Below are 15,411 nucleotides of genomic sequence, written 5' to 3'. Positions count from 1 at the left end.
AATGAACCTCTCTGGACCTCACTTTCCTCATTTGCATAATGGGGATAATACAACTAGGAAGGTTATATGATATAATCCATGTGTAGGACTGGGTTTAGGGTGACTGGCCAGGCTCAGGAGTCATTCAATAAATGCTGCTGAAATCTCACTGAAATAAACCAGAAATCTGGTGCAGCTAACTGGGGTCTCCTCACTGGAGACTCTTTCCATAACTTGCAAAATGTCAATTGGTCTTCCCCAACCTCCAAAGAAATTGCTGCTTTCCAGTGGGAATCAAAGCATCTTTTACCAGTACCCACACAGGCCCCATGTATAATTTTTGTTGAAAACTCTGGTTTGAGAGGGAGAACTCTGGTTGGAAAGGGCACCAAATTATCAGCTGACCCACACCACCCATATCCTAGCAGGCTCTGCCCAACCCAATTCCATAGAAACTCTCCTGTCAAGGACCCCTTTCTGTGACAGGTGAACTCACTGTTTCTCATAACCCCCAGGTTTAGACTCTGCCTGGCTGGAGTCATAAACATGAATGCTTTATAAGAGTTTGGTCCCAGGGAAAACAACAGAGTGATGAGGACTTTGGCAACTGGGGAGCAGCTCTAGTCAGTTGTGGCCATGTGAGAATAGAGAGGGAGGGATGTGACCTTAGGATAGAGCCCCAGACCTATCCCAAGTTCATCTCCTGCCCCCATCACAGGAGCCTCCTAAGACACTCTTCCCCTCAGTCCTATGTGTCAGTTTCCTATTGCTGCAGAACAAATTATCACAAATGTAGCCCCTTAAAACGAGAGCCATTCACTGTCTCACAGTTCTGTAAGCCAGAAGTCCCAGCAGGCTCAGCTGAATTCTCCACTCAGGGTCTCACAAGGCTGAAATCAAGGTGTTGGCCAGGTTGAACTCTTATCTGGAAGCTCTGGGAAAGATCCGTTTCCCTGCTCATTTTCATCAATGGCAAAATACAGTTTCTTGAGGATGAAAGACTAAGGTCCCCGTTTCTTTTCCGACAGCAGAGGCAGATTAAGGTCAGTGAGGCCCTGGGTGCAGAAGAAAATATTGGGCCCCTTACATTAGAAAAAAGTGTAAAGTTGGGGTTTTGTGGGGCCCTTCAGAAGTCAGGGCCCAGGGCACATGCCCGGTGCACCCGCCATTAAATCTGCCTCTGTCTGGCAGTCAGCTGGGGGCTGCTGTCAGCTTCTTTTTTTTTTTTTTTTTTTTTTTGTGGCAGAGACAGAGAGAGTCAGAGAGAGGGACAGATAGGGACAGACAGGAAGGGAGAGAGATGAGAAGCATCAATTCTTCATTGAGGCTTCTTAGTTGTTCATTGATTGATTTCTCATATGTGCCTTGACCAGGGGACCACAGCAGACCAACTGACCCCTTGCTCAAGCCAGCGACCTTGGGCTCAACCTGGTGAGCCTTGCTCAAACCAGATGAGCCCGTGCTCAAGCTGGCGACCTCGGGGTCTCGAACCTGGGTCCTCCACATCTTAGTCCGACGCTCTATCCACTGTGCCACTGCCTGGTCAGGCTGCTGTCAGCTTCTTGAGGACTCTCCTTGGTCCTTGCACATGGCCCCCTCCATCTGCAAAGTCAGCAAAGGTAGGGCGATTCTTCCTCATGCTTTGACTCTGCCCTTTCTGCTAATGGCCAGAGAAAATTCTGCTTTTAAAGGGCTCAGGTGATTAGACTAGGCCCATTCAGAAAATTCCCCTTTTGTCCTATAAAATAGCATTACCATGGGAGTAATACCTCATCATAGTTGAAAGGCTCCACTCACACTCAAAAGAAAGTGGGGTTCTATACAAGCATGGGGGTCTTTCTCAGAATCCTGCCCATCACATTCAGCCGCCAAGGTGGGGTGGAAGCAGTCTTCCTTCATTCCTAGTCTCAGCCCCCCTGATGTCTGAGAGAGCTTGGGCCAGTCACCTCCCAGGTGGGCCAAGACCACCTGACTCTGGTCCTCAGTTTCCTCATCTGTAAAATGGGGGAAGGGGCTGGATGAGATCTGAAATCCCTTCCAGGTCTCACTAACTGATGCAAGAAGACAGAAGATTTTGATTTTTTGGACTTCAGAGGCCCCACTGCCCATAGAAAAACAAGACCAAAGAAAAACAAGACTGCATTATCCTCCCATTAACCCTTCCCTTTGAGAGGGCCTCACTAAAGAAGGGACAGTCCCACAGCACAGCCAACTTTCCTAAGGAAGGGCCCAGCCATCTGGTGGGGCTGGGATGTGAGGAAGCAGCGAGGCTGCCTCTGTTGGTCAGAGACCATGGGGGCTTATGCGCCCCGCAGATGAGGATGGGTCCCCCCTGGAGTCTGCAGAGGGCAAGATGGCTTGCAGGCCCTGGCCGATTGGCTCAGCGGTAGAGCATCGGCCTGGCGTGCGGGGGACCCGGGTTCGATTCCCGGCCAGGGCACATAGGAGAAGCGCCCATTTGCTTCTCCACCCCCTCCCCTCCTTCCTCTCTGTCTCTCTCTTCCCCTCCCGCCCTTGGCCTCTGCCCCAGGCGCTAGAGTGGCTCTGGTCGCGGCAGAGCAACGCCCCCGGAGGGGCAGAGCATCGCCCCCTGGTGGGCAGAGCGTCGCCCCTGGTGGGCGTGCCGGGTGGATCCCGGTCGGGCGCATGCGGGAGTCTGTCTGACTGTCTCTCCCCGTTTCCAGCTTCAGAAAAATACAAAAAAAAAAAAAAGATGGCTTGCACTTGGCGGGGTACTGCGCAAAGACCAGTAAGGTGGGAAAACAAACTCCCTCACCCCAATCTCAACTCAAGCTGGCCTTCAAAATTCATCTCCCAAATCCGTCTTGTCTACCCCCAGTCTCACCCTCGGAGTCTCCAAACGAGCCCTCTCAGGCTCTTCCCGACCGTCCCGCAGCCCTAGCGGGGCAGGGTAATTGATTCCAGCGACCCGGACCTTCTGGGCTGACCCTCCGGGGAGAGAGAGAAGCCGCAGGAGCCTCTCCTCGGGGAGCCCCAGTCCGTCACCCCTGCTCCCACCTCCCGGGGAGCAGCCGCCTCCTCTCCAGGCCCCCAGCCCTCCCCGGGCTCCCCTTTCTGCGCTGCCCGCGAGCGCCCTGCAGGGTCCCCACCCTGGGCGCCCGCCAAGGCCGGGCAGAGGGGCTGGAAGGAGACCCTCCCCAACTCCAAGCGCGGGAGCTGGGTAAGAGGTGGGGAAATGAATATTAATTTATCATGATTAGGCAAATCCGGCAGGGAGAGCCGATTCCGGAGGAGGCTAAAAAGATGAATTTCAGCAATAAAATTAAATAAGGACGGACGGGCAGCCCCTCCTCCCTCCCGCTTTGCTGATCTCTCTCTTTCTTACAATTTATGAGGCCAATTATGAAGATGAGGTTGGAAGTTCCTGGAACTTCACTAAATGCAAACGGCGGTCCCTGCTGTTCCCATCAAATTAATTAACCGCACGCTATTGATGGCCGCTCAAGGCTGACGCAGGCGGCCCGCCCTGCGGCCGCCTCCACGGACACAAGGACCCAGCGTCCAGAGCCTGGCCCGGGCTCCACCACCTTCTGCAGTCCCTGCTTGGCACCACAGAGGACTCTAGGGACCCTCCTTTCGGCCCCCAGACCCTGAGCCCCTGACAACATAGGAGCATGCGTACAGAGCTCCAGAGAGACATACTGACAGGGAGCTAGCAGCCACACATGAAGGCAGATTCACAACCGTGAACACGCAGCTCGCACACAGAGCCTGGGACCCAAGCAGCAAACAGTAGCCCCTCACCGGGTGCCTGCACAGCGGTCCCTCAGTATCCATGGGGCACTGGTTCCAGGACCCCCATGGATACTCAGATCTGCGGATGTTCAAGCCCCTTATTAAATGGTGTAGTATTTGCATATAATAACACACATCCTCCAGTCCACTTTTTATCATCTCTAGATTATTTACAATATGTAATATAATGAAATTCTTCGTAAATAATTGTTATACTCTATTTTTTTTAAATAATTTTTTTAAATTTTTTATTCATTTTAGAGAGGAGAGAGAGAGAGAGAGAGAGAGAGAGAGAGAGAAGGGGGAAGGAGCTGGAAGCATCAACTCCCATATGTGCCTTGACCAGGCAAGCCCAGGGTTTCGAACCAGCGACCTCAGCATTTCCAGGTCGACACTTTACCCACTGCACCACCACAGGTCAGGCTGTTATACTCTATTTTGTTTAAGGAACAATGACAAGAAAAAAGTCTGTATATGTTCAGTAAGACCAACCATCCTAGGTCTAACTACTTAGTATACATCAGCAACAATGTAACTTAAAAATAATATTTTCCACCTGCAGTTAGTTAAATCTGCAGACACAAAACCGGCAGGTATGGATGGCCAACTCTCCTGTCCTCCAGTGGCATCCTCAGCCCTCCCCACAGTCCCTTAACCCTTGGGTCCCCTCCTCATCTTCCAGCCTTTTCCAGGAATGTTCCCTCTAGGTCTTTTCTGGCCTACACTGACCTCCAGTGTGGGGGACCATGGCTTGCAGAGCCCCCAGTTCAAATGATGAGGGTGAGGCCCGGCCCAGTCTCAGGCCAGCTTTGGGGCTTCAGCCTGAGGCTCCCCTTGTTCCAGAGCTCAGAAACACGACAGCTCAGGGGTTCTGTCAGGTGCCTTGAGGAATGGGCAGAGTGGACATAAAAAGATCTTAGGCTAGCCCTGGCCGGTTGGCTCAGTGGTGGAGCGTCGGCCTGGTGTGCAGAAGTCCCGGGTTCAATTCCCGGCCAGGGCACACAGGAGAAGCGCCCATCTGCTTCTCCACCCCTCCCCCTCTCCTTCCTCTCTGTCTCTCTCTTCCCCTCCCGCAGCCGAGGCTCCATTGGAGCAAAGATGGCCCAGGCGCTGGGGATGGCTCCTTGGCCTCTGCCCCAGGCGCTAGAGTGGCTCTGGTAGTGACAGAGCCACGCCCCGGAGGGGCAGAGCATCGCCCCCTGGTGGGCAGAGCGTCGCCCCCTGGTGGGCGTGCCGGGTGGATCCCGGTCGGGTGCATGCGGGAGTCTGTCTGACTGTCTCTCCCCGTTTCCAGCTTCAGAAAAATAAAAAAAATAAAAAAAATTAAAAAAAAGATCTTGGGGCTGAGCCCACCCTACGCCTGGGGCTGCTGCTGGGTGTCTGTAGAGTCTGGGTACAGTCAGTATCCCAACAGCTGTAGTTTCCATGTAAAGCTGCCCTCTGAGATGGTAGGGAGGGCCCAGAAAGGTTCTCTCCTGTTGGGGGGTGAAGAGAGTAAGGCCAATGTCTTCTCCAAGTTGTAGTCCCTAGTCCTGGCAAGAAGCATCCCATTCCATTTAAAGGGACAGGAATTCTGTAACTCTCCTAGAGAAGCAGGACAAAGGGCCTGGGGTTTTCATTCCCAGCCCTTAGATGCTAGGGGCAGGACATGGTTGGACTTGTCCACCTTGCTATGTCCACTTCAGGCCTGGGAGGCCCATGGCCCTGTCCCTACAGCTGCTCTTGCTTGAGTAGTCAGAACCCAGGCTTAGCTTGCTCCCCGTTCAGTGAACATCCTGGGCCAAGGTCAATGTCATCACCCCAGGCCTTGGGGAATATGAGGCTCCCAGTTGGGCAGAGCAGGGGCAGAGCAGCCCAGAGAGGGTTTTATCTTGGGCACAAAGTGAGAGAGGGAAACTGACAGACATTAAGGGAGGCTCAGACTGAGCAAATGGCAGCTAGGCCAAGAGCACTGGGGCCCAGGGCTTTGCCTAGTGCCTGACCTCGCCCCCCATTCCGGGCATATGAGGCCCCTCCCCTTCCCCACACTCCACTGCACTTCTGGGGCCTCTTACCTCACAGCAGGGCCTGCTCACTTCGTCCAGGAGAGACCAAGACACCTGTCTTTTTATTGCTCCTCTATTATTGCAGTAACAAACTGCCACACATTTAGTGGCTTAAAACAACACGAAGTTATTCCTGCAGTTCTATTGTTTTTTTGTTTTTGGTTGTTGTTTTTTTTTTTTTCAGTTCTATTGTTTTGAAGCTTGACGCTGGTCTCACTGGAATAAAATGAAGGTGTTGACCGAGCTGCATTCCGTTCTGAAGGCTCTAGAGTAGAAGCTGTTTCCTTGCCTCCTCCAGCTTCAAGAGGCCACCCACATTCCTTAGCTGGTAGCCCCTTTCTCTGTTATCAAAGCCAGACACATCATATCTCTGACCTTTCTCCCCGCCCCCCGCCACATCGCTCTCTGATTGTCGCTGGGAAATGTTCTTCACTTGTAAGGGTTCATAATTCGATTGGGCCCACTGGATAACCCAGAATAATCTCACTTCAAAATCAACCTTAAGCACATCTGCAAGTTCCCTTTCACCAGTCAAGTAACATAGTCACAGGTTCCAGGGGTTAGGACATAGACATCTTTGGGGAACCACTATTCTATCATACATGTGACCACATGACAAGGGACAGCTCTGGCCCAGGGACAGAGTGACAATGGCTAGGCTAGAGGCAGGAAGCAAGCTTATGGTGCCTATCTTCTCTTCCTGAGGACCAGGTGGTGTCTGGGTGGTGATTTGGGTTGTTCAGTTGCTGGACAGAGTGCCAGCCCGCACCAGTGCTGGGAGTTCAGTATCCCTTTCCACAGGCCGGGGCACTGGGCCTGGAAGGGCTGCTGGGAAGACAGGGGCACTGAAGTGGGAAGCAAAAGGACAGGAGCAATGGCCACATTTGGACTCCAACACCCAGGCTCTGGGCTTCTGCCAACTCCGACCTTGCGGGGGATGAGGGCAGGCCCAGAGGGCTCAGTCCAGAGTAGAACTAGCAGAACTGGGGAGGGGACAAAAGCAGCGCTAACACCTGGGGGGTCCAGGGGTTTCCCAGCTCCTCCTGTCCACTCCAGGCCCTGGGAGGACACCCCTCCAGACGTTCTCAGGCTTTGAGGGAGCCGTCTCTGGTTGGTACTGGGCTGTGAACGGGACCCTTAGACCCCATGGGCTCTTGTTCCCTTCCCTGCATGACCCAAGGCCCCATGGCTCAGACTTCAGCTTCTGAACTAGAGTTGGGGGGCCCACCCTCAGGCTGATGGGACCCCCTGACTGAAACCAGGCCAACAAGTCCCGAGCTGGGACGCTGCAAGTTACTGAGACAAAGGACTCGGCAACCAGTTCCCGTGTCAGCTCACGGCCAGTGCGCTCAGGTTGGAGGCCGTCTCTGTGTCCCGAGCTCCCCTGAGCTCCGCCTCAAAATCCTTCATGTCACAAGGCCTCTCGGGGCTCCTGCTGCTCCAACACAACCAGCTTCGCCCTGTGTGCCCATTATTCTTCATACTCAGGATGCCTAAACCTTCTTCCGTATTCCTTCACTCCCCTCACCGAATTTTCCATCCTGCAAGGTCCAACCTCTGACACAATCTTGATGCCACTAGCTGGACTTGTTCCTAACTGCTCTCAAACTAAGTCCCAGCTTGACTTTCAGTCCCCACCAGCCTGGCGTTCTCCCAACTCCCAGCATACAGCAGCCCTCTAAAGTGGGTTCCTTAGTTATTCCCAGAGCCTGCTTACCCTTCTCAAATAGGCTATTTCCCTGCCCACCTGCCCCTCCGCTCCTCCAGGCAGTCTTCCTTGACTGCCTCAGCCCTGTCACTGGCACACAGGTCACCATTTAGTTGTTCCTAATGAGTCTCTGCAAATCTTTGTTCATGTTCCCAGATAGCTTGTTCTAGGGCAGGGCCCACAGGAGATGCTGATGGGTATACAGGAACTCCTAAATGCCTGACTCCATGAATTCTCCCTTTTAACGTCCACCAGTCCCCTTCTGAGTTTGGGAGCTGACTCAGGCCTGGCCTATTTGGAGAACAGTTAACTTGCTTTCTGGGCTCCCATCTCCATCCCCACCTGGATAGAAGGCAGGCAGAGGCCACAGCAGCTCACAGACACCAGTCAGGTTCAATGTCAAGTGCACTTTACTGGGCTCCTGGGCCTTCAAACTCTGTCCTCACAGAGGCTGGGCACCCCCTCCCAACACCTCCAGCTGCACAGGAAGCAGGGTGGGTGGAGGGAGGCCATGGAGTGGCTCATTCTTCTGCTCCAAAGGGTCTTGGGTAATGCTGGGCCACAGCTGCTTCCCTCTCCCCCTGCAGCCCCCACCCCACCCCAGCAGCTAGACCCTCCTCAGGGTAGGGAAGGGGGCTGCCTGGGCCTTCACAGGAAACTGGCTTCAAACCAGCCACCTGGTCCTGCTTAAAATGGGACAAGGGGCCGTGTGCAAAAGTCTACCAGAGTTGTAGAGTAGAAGGGAGAGCAGCTCGCCCCTGTCAGGGGAGGGCTGGGCAGACCCTGGGGCCAGGCTGGCCCTGCCCTCAGGCCCAGGAAGGTAGTGATTGCAGTGGTGAGGGTTAGCCGAGGCTAGAGGGGAGTACTGGATGGCCAGGTGGGGCAGCTGATCCCGCTGGGTGTCCCCTCTGCCCCAGCCCTGGGTCACCAGTCCCGCTCAGCTGGTTCTCGGTAGGGGAGGCCCAGGAGCTTGAAGACATCCTTCTCAGTGGGGGTGGGAAGCACTCGGCCAGACCCCACCTTGAGACCTCGGGTGTTCCGCACCACAGCTGCGCTGAGCGCATGCTCCGACAAGCTCATGCCCTTGGTCTTTGCCAGGGCCCGCATGGAGCGGTTGAAGTGGGCAGAGCCGGTGAAGTAGAGCAGGGCGCAGGCAAACTCGCTGTAGGGCACAACGATGATGTCCAGTCGCCGGTGCCGTCGCCCCAACCCTGGGAGCTGGCAGACACCCAGGTACTTCTGCTGCTGGCCGTTCTCCTCGTGGCTCACCAAGTCATCAGTCAGGAACCCTGGTCCAACACAGGAGGGCTGCTGGGAGGGCCAGGGGCCAGCCCTGGGCTACCCCATCACCTCAGCTCTCTCTCCATCAACCTGGGTCCTTTAGTCCCAGGTCACCCATTTACTCGCTGGCTGACCTTGTCCTCGTCTCTGACCCTGTCTCTCTACCTGTAAAATGTGCATAGAAATTCCTCCCATCCCCCACAGTGTCACAGAATGATCAGATGAGACATTCCACCTGCAGGTGGCACTGAGCACTGGTGGTGTGGGGCTGCCCCATCTCTTCCCTGTAATGGCCCTGCTACAAGGTAGCCTTCTCATATAGCAAATTCCCCTGCCTCCTGCCTAGAGATTGCAACTTTGAGGCTTTCCCTCCCGGGGCCACCTCGCCCTGCCCTGCCCCCTGCCAGCCTGCTGACCCATAGATGGACTTTATACCTTGCTGTCGAAGGCTGTCAAGGAGGCGACTGAAGATGCCCTGGTGAGATCGGCCATCTGGGTGAGTGAGCAGCACGTCCACATCACCGCAGGTTGCCTTTCCCCGTCGGTAGGAACCACATGCCACACACAGCAGCCCAGGTTGGAGGGCCTGAGCTGATTCCCGGACCTGAGAGAGAGCAGCAAGGGGTGAGGGGCTGTGCACCTTAAGCTCTTCAAAGAGTTCCTCTCCTGTCAGTCCAAGGGCCCTGACCCAGGAGCCCACTTCCGGTTCATCCCCAAGCCAGTCCCTGCGTGCGTGATGAAAGCCTGAGGGAACGGCCCCGCAGTTCTCTAGCTCCACGAGGACAGGAGAGAGAGGAAGACCTGCTCACACCATGGAAGGCAGCTCAAGAAGAAACCTAAGATGTCTGCTCTGATTTGGAGGGAAAGCACTATCCCTCTCGGGCTCTTTCAGAGCAGAGGACACACCTTCTCTTAGCCCCTGCCCCATGTGCCAGGTCTGTGACACTCCACTTGGCACAAAGGGCTGGCTCCGGAAAGCTGTGGGCCAGGCCTCAGCAGCCCCAGGTGTCTATGGATTTGGTGCTATGGGCAGAGTGTGTGAGTTGGAGCTTGAGGCCTGAGCAGGGGGCTAGCAGGGTGCCCCGGGGCCATGCCTGGGGGAAAACGGAGCCCAGAAACAGAAGTACACCTGTGAGGAGAGGGGAGTGGAGGAGGGAAGGGGAGTGGAGGGAGCCAGTCTGAGCCAATGTCCACATCCTTACTTGGAGGGATGGGGCTGGGTGAGGAAGGAGCTGTGACAGAGACTGTCAACTGAAGGGTCATCCCTCATTGAGAGGGATAAGCCCATCAACCCCTGTCCCAGAGACATGGAGGCCTTTCATATGCAGATGGATGTCCACCTCTACCCCAGGACACTGAGATTTCTGGGACCCTGAATACACTCAACCATGACACCTCAATTCTCCTGACAGGCGGTTCTGCTAATCCCCTCACTCCCTTCTTCAGTCTCCCAAGAAGATGGGAGGAGGCCCAGGGTGAGTAATCCCATCAATAACTCCTACGGTTGGAGTCCTTCAATGGGGGGAGCAGGCCAGATGGGCAGGGGGGCCCGGGGGCATTCTCCTTGCCTGGACACCGTGGCTGAGTGACAGTGTCATCACTAACACCAAGGCCTGGTGATGGGTGAACAAAAGGGCCTGTTCAGCCACCCTGCACCAGCCTCAGATTCCCGTGGCCCGGAGAAGAACTGGAGGCTGATTTCAACTAAGCCGTCCACAGAGTTTCCATGGAGTCTTACCCTACCAGAACCTTAGACCAAAGTGAGCAACAAGCCTCTAGTCCTAATGCCAACTGAACAAATGATACATCTAACCTAAATGTACCCTAGTCTCTCTCTCTCATCTAGGTTTTATATGAGCTTGACGCCTAACCCAACTCTAAATCAAATCCTAACCTTGGCCAAACCTTATTTCTAGGACAACCAAAAATCTTAACTAAAAGGACCCAACACTAAGAAAACCCTTCTCCTAGTTTAGGCCTAAAATTAACTCACCTCTTAATAGTCTAGCTTTCTTCTAACCCCAAACCTAATCCTACTGGCACTGGGCTTCAGAAAGTCCCTATGTCTGAAAAGAGACACAAAACCTGGTATATCTGTACAACTTTCGGAGAAAAAGAATCCATAGTTTTCACTAGGTTCTCAAAGAAGTTTGTGAATCAAAAAATGTTAAGAACCTCTGCCCTGACGCACCCTAACCTAGCTCCATTCAAACTGATATCCTTAAGTAGTTCTGACTATAACCCATCTCTAATCTAACCCTAACATGAACCCCGTCCCAACACCATTCTAGCATCTAAGCCAACGCTTGCTCTGCCCAACCACCGAGAACCCTAATCCAAGGCACTGGTTTTGCAGCCCTTCCCTACCAGTCACCCACCCCTCCTCTGGGCCCATAGCTTTAGTCTCAACTGCTCTTTTCCCTTCAGTCTTATCCTCCGATGGCCCACAGCTTCCTTCGCCTGCTGGGCTCCCCATCAGAGGGATCAGGGGTTCTTGGCTTTGAGCCAGGCCCTGGCCTTATAGTGGGGCCTGGCTCTCCTCACCGCTGAGACGCCTGCTTACTGTCTGCTCAATCTCTGCAGCCTCCTCTCTGGGCATGCGTTCCAGAAAATCCTTGTAATGCTTCAGGCCAATGGCCTGCTGGGAAGTCAGGGAGGCCTGGCTGTGGATGTCTTCTAAGCTCCGGAAACCCTGAAGAAAAGAAGCCGGTGGGGGTGCTATAAGGATCCAGGACCCATGAAGAGGCAGTGGATGAGCATACACACAAGGCTTCCATCACCCTTAGGCTCCAAGGACGACTGAGGCAGAACCATCCCAGGAGCGGACGGGTCTGACATCAGTAGAACTGGGGAAGGCCGGCAGCACGGAAGACAAGTCCCGGCCCAGTCCTGCCACAACCCTGAAATACTGGTTCACGGGGGGAGTCTGGGCAGGCAGATGTGGGAACCACTGCTCTGGATGTTCAGCCCTGAGGCCCGGTCTCTTCAGGAAGGCCCTTGCTGGTCTGGGAGACAGAGGAACATACTTCTTATCTCCATAAATTAATGCCTCAAGTATACCAAGCAACGGGGTGGTTCTGGGAGCTAGAAGAGGGGTCTACATGAGCCCTGGACCCTTTGAAAAATGGTCTCCCGACAGTCTGGGTTCATGCCCATCAGAGCACAGGGTAAGAGAACTGCAGGTCAGGAGCTTTGAGACACAGCAAAACTGAGAAGGGGCTGGGACAAGGTGTGACCTGATGGTACCACATCTGGGCAGTCTTGGTTCCAGCTCCCCAGATATTAGAGAAGAGCTCCAAGACAGGCACGCTGTCGCTGATGTGGTCCAGCTTCCGCAGATGTCCGCTCTCCAGGATCTCGACGATCTTCTCGGCCATCCGCTTCCCAATCCCGGGGATCCTGCAGGCCTCCTGGAGCAGAGGGTTGGCAGAGGAAGCAAAAGAGAGTGACTAGATAGGAAGGGGAGAGCCAGAGGGTGGGGAAGTGGACTCCTTTAGCAGATGTCTGAGTAAAAGCCCGCCTGGCCAGTTGGCAACTGATGGCTGTATCAAGTTTGGGCACAACTGAAGATGAGAAGTTCAGATGGAATGGCTGGGTAACTTGTCCTTTGGTTCCCAGAGGGACAGAGAGCAGCACAGGAAGTATAGAAAAGGCAATGATGGTAATACCAGTCACTACCATCATCACAACAGTGGGAGCCAACATTTACTGAGGCCTTTACTGTGTTAGCTCACGCACTACAGAGAGTAACTCATGTCATCCTCATGGAACACTGAATTTGTTACTATTCTTAGTCCCTTTTTACTGGTGAAGAAAATGACATTCAAAAAGTTTAAGTAACTGCCTACAGTCATACAATTACTGAATGATAAAAGCCAGAATTCAAACTTCAGTCTGTGAGCTTCAAGAGTCTAAGCATTTTAAACACTTCATTATGGAAAAAATTTCAAAGTAGAGAAAATAATGTAACAAACTTGCAAGTAACCATTACCCAATGTCTATAATTATCAAGATTTGCCAATCTGCTTTCATCAATCTTTCCACCTTTTTTCTTTTGTGCAAGTCCCAGACATCATAAAATCTTAACCACTCCACCTGCTTCTCTCTCGTGACCGGTACCTCCACCAACCTCTAGCCAGTAAAGAGAAGACCACATCCCACCCCTGTGTGTACCATGCCCTGGTACCGCCCCCAAGTACCTGGTAGGAGGCGACAGGCTTGTGGAAGCTCTTGAGGGCATTGATAGCCTTGGCATAGCCCAGGGCCCTCCACTTGTCTCCCTGAACACTGTAGGCCTTGGCCAGCACTTCCAGCTTTTCTGTGATGTGGGCGTTGTGGTTGGTTGCTTTCTGGGTCGAAGGCTGTGCACAGACCCACTTATCCAGGCCCTCAGGGGCTGGGCTAGGCTCACCAGCTCCCTCAGGGAGAGTGGGGTAGTGGCCACTGATCAGGGCTTCCAAATCAGCTGTGCTAACCTGGGTCTCTTCCCCATCACTGGTTTCATCATCAGAGCCATGCTTGAGGTAAGGAAGAAGATACAATCAATTCGTGCTCCCCATTAATGTTCCTCTAAGGTGGGGATTCAGTCTCCTAGTTAGACCCAAGAATTAAGCTGAGTCTTCAGCAGACTCAGGTCTCCTTAAGCGTGGGACTGTGATTCGTTTGACTTCCTCAGGCCCAGCCCTAAGATCCAGTGGCATATGGTAAGTATGATCTGGGCGAATATGGGAGTGATGAGTTCTGGGAAAAGCTGAATGGCTTAACAATAAAGAGAGCCCTCTTCTCTCATGAACCCTAGACTTTCTGAACAACCACAAGGCCCTCCCTGTTTCTGTGATCTAGTTCCCAGGGAAAGGGAGCTGTGAGGGCTGAAAGGCTCCTTACCTGGGCTTGGGAGGTTAGAGCTTCTTCTGTCCTCTGGGGAGGAGACACAGGTCTAGTGGGAGTAGGCGGAGGAGAACGAGTTGTCCTGCACAGAGCCTCCCAGGCTCCAGAAGGAGTAGAAGAGGTTTGGTCTTCCTTGCTAGGCTGTGGTTGGTCCAGGTATCTGCAGGGATGGTGCAAGCAGGACACCGAAGGTCTCACCCTATCTCTACTTCCAATCCTTCTCTACTTAGAAACCTTGGTTTTCTAATGTGTTCAATTAGGCAGTCAGAGATATTTTTAATAACCCAAGGAGAGAGCTCAAAATGCTGCCAGAAAACATTTCAGGAAAGACTGGGACCAGCCCACCTGTTGGGGATGAAGATGCTGAATCCTGCAGTGTCCACCAGCCTTCCTTCCTGCAGGCACAAGCTCAGCCAGGCTGACTTTACCAGCTGAGCGCCTGGGGGCAGCCGGGGAAGTCGAAGGAGGCGGAAGGCTCGCTCACAGTCCATGCCATCATCCACCACAATGTGAGTGATCCCTGGGGCCTGGGCAGGGTATATCTGGCCGCCGTGTTGGACAATCTGCTTCTCAAAGAGTTCTGCCCGGGCTCGCCCGATGCCAGTGGGCATAACATGGGCCCTCAGGGAGCTCAGCCACTCTATAAAGGAGATAGCCAGATACCTATTGTCATAAATTTCAGACATGATCCGAATGACCCCATTATAGTCTCCTACCCAAAAATAATCATTTCCTTCCATCTAGACAGCCTGCTTTCTGGGGGTTCCACCACAAGCACACACAGTTAATTTCCTTATGGGCCATCATTTGATGAAAGGGGGAGGATTTTTAAGTCCTGTTCCCTTGTGTAAACTAGAACAGTGACTGGCACATAGTAGACACCCTATAAGTCACTTTGTTCATTTATTCTCTCAACAAGCATTAACAGACACCTGCTATATATCAGGTACATGGCACATGTCTTGCCATTATAGGCCTCAGAGTCTAATAGGTCCTCCTTTCCCATCTTCTGAAAACTTTTGCCATCTATTTGTCAATTTGGCTGCAAAATATAATTCTGGGGAACTTAGATGGATTTCTGGGGCCCCTACAATGCAAACAACCTTCTGAAAAGCAAAGGATTCTGCTGGCCATCTCCATAGAGGGAGTATTTTCTGATTGATAGAGGTCTCAGGGAGGTGTAGAAGACAACATAGCACGTGGTCTGTCAGAGACATAGTATCAGGCCTAGAGCAAGGCAGATATAAACCAACCTGCAGACCCTGGACAGGCAGAGTCTGCTCTAATATCTGATTCTGGCCATTAACAATATAGAAAGTCTAAGAGTTCAAGCACATGACAGTTCTCAGACCGGTCCACTCACCTCTTGCTCCTTCTCCATCTTCCCTCTTGGGAATCTTTACAAGTGCATTTGATGTTGAATTGGAATGAGTTTTCTTCCGCTTGGGAAATGCCTTCAAGATACCCCTGGGGTCCATTGAGGTCCGGCCAGATCCTGGCCTTTCTGTTTGAGGGTTGATCAGGGCAGCTGTAATGTGGCAACCCAGAATTGAGGTTCCCCAACCTTTGTCTTTGGAGGTGGGATCTCTACTGACCAAGCCTTGGGGACAGTAGCTCAGTTCCCCAGGATCTCCCCAAATGCATTTGAACTTTAATGGTTTAGCCTAGCTCTACAGCAGGGGTCGGGAACCTATGGCTTGTGAGCCAGATGTGGCTCTTTTGATGGCTGCATCTGGCTCACAGACAAATCTTTAA

At 53.1% G+C, this 15,411-nt stretch overlaps 1 protein-coding gene across 4 annotated transcripts in view; it reads right to left on the bottom strand.

Annotated features, from left to right (window-relative positions):
- Positions 1–7,880: 7,880 nt before the first annotated feature.
- The window catches only part of POLL (DNA polymerase lambda), a 9,349-nt gene continuing 1,818 nt past the window's right edge, over positions 7,881–15,411 (bottom strand). For 2 of the 4 annotated variants that reach the window (XM_066355942.1, XM_066355945.1), the window contains exons 2-9: positions 15,020–15,184; positions 14,002–14,296; positions 13,654–13,816; positions 12,969–13,286; positions 12,006–12,179; positions 11,333–11,461; positions 9,205–9,373; positions 7,881–8,777 (exon numbers count right to left, since the gene is read on the bottom strand). In XM_066355942.1, the coding sequence (XP_066212039.1) occupies positions 8,413–8,777; positions 9,205–9,373; positions 11,333–11,461; positions 12,006–12,179; positions 12,969–13,286; positions 13,654–13,816; positions 14,002–14,296; positions 15,020–15,184 (1,778 nt within the window). In that variant the 3' untranslated portion in view covers positions 7,881–8,412. The remainder of the gene's footprint in view (positions 8,778–9,204; positions 9,374–11,332; positions 11,462–12,005; positions 12,180–12,968; positions 13,287–13,653; positions 13,817–14,001; positions 14,297–15,019; positions 15,185–15,411) is intronic. The other 2 variants (XM_066355946.1, XM_066355944.1) reach the window with 2 other exon arrangements.

Source organism: Saccopteryx leptura, chromosome 13 (assembly GCF_036850995.1).
Source record: "Saccopteryx leptura isolate mSacLep1 chromosome 13, mSacLep1_pri_phased_curated, whole genome shotgun sequence".
In the NCBI taxonomy this organism is placed as follows: Eukaryota; Metazoa; Chordata; class Mammalia; order Chiroptera; family Emballonuridae; genus Saccopteryx; species Saccopteryx leptura.
The sequence above is the reverse complement of the archived record's forward strand: the minus strand, read 5'-3'. Positions and strand labels throughout refer to the sequence as shown.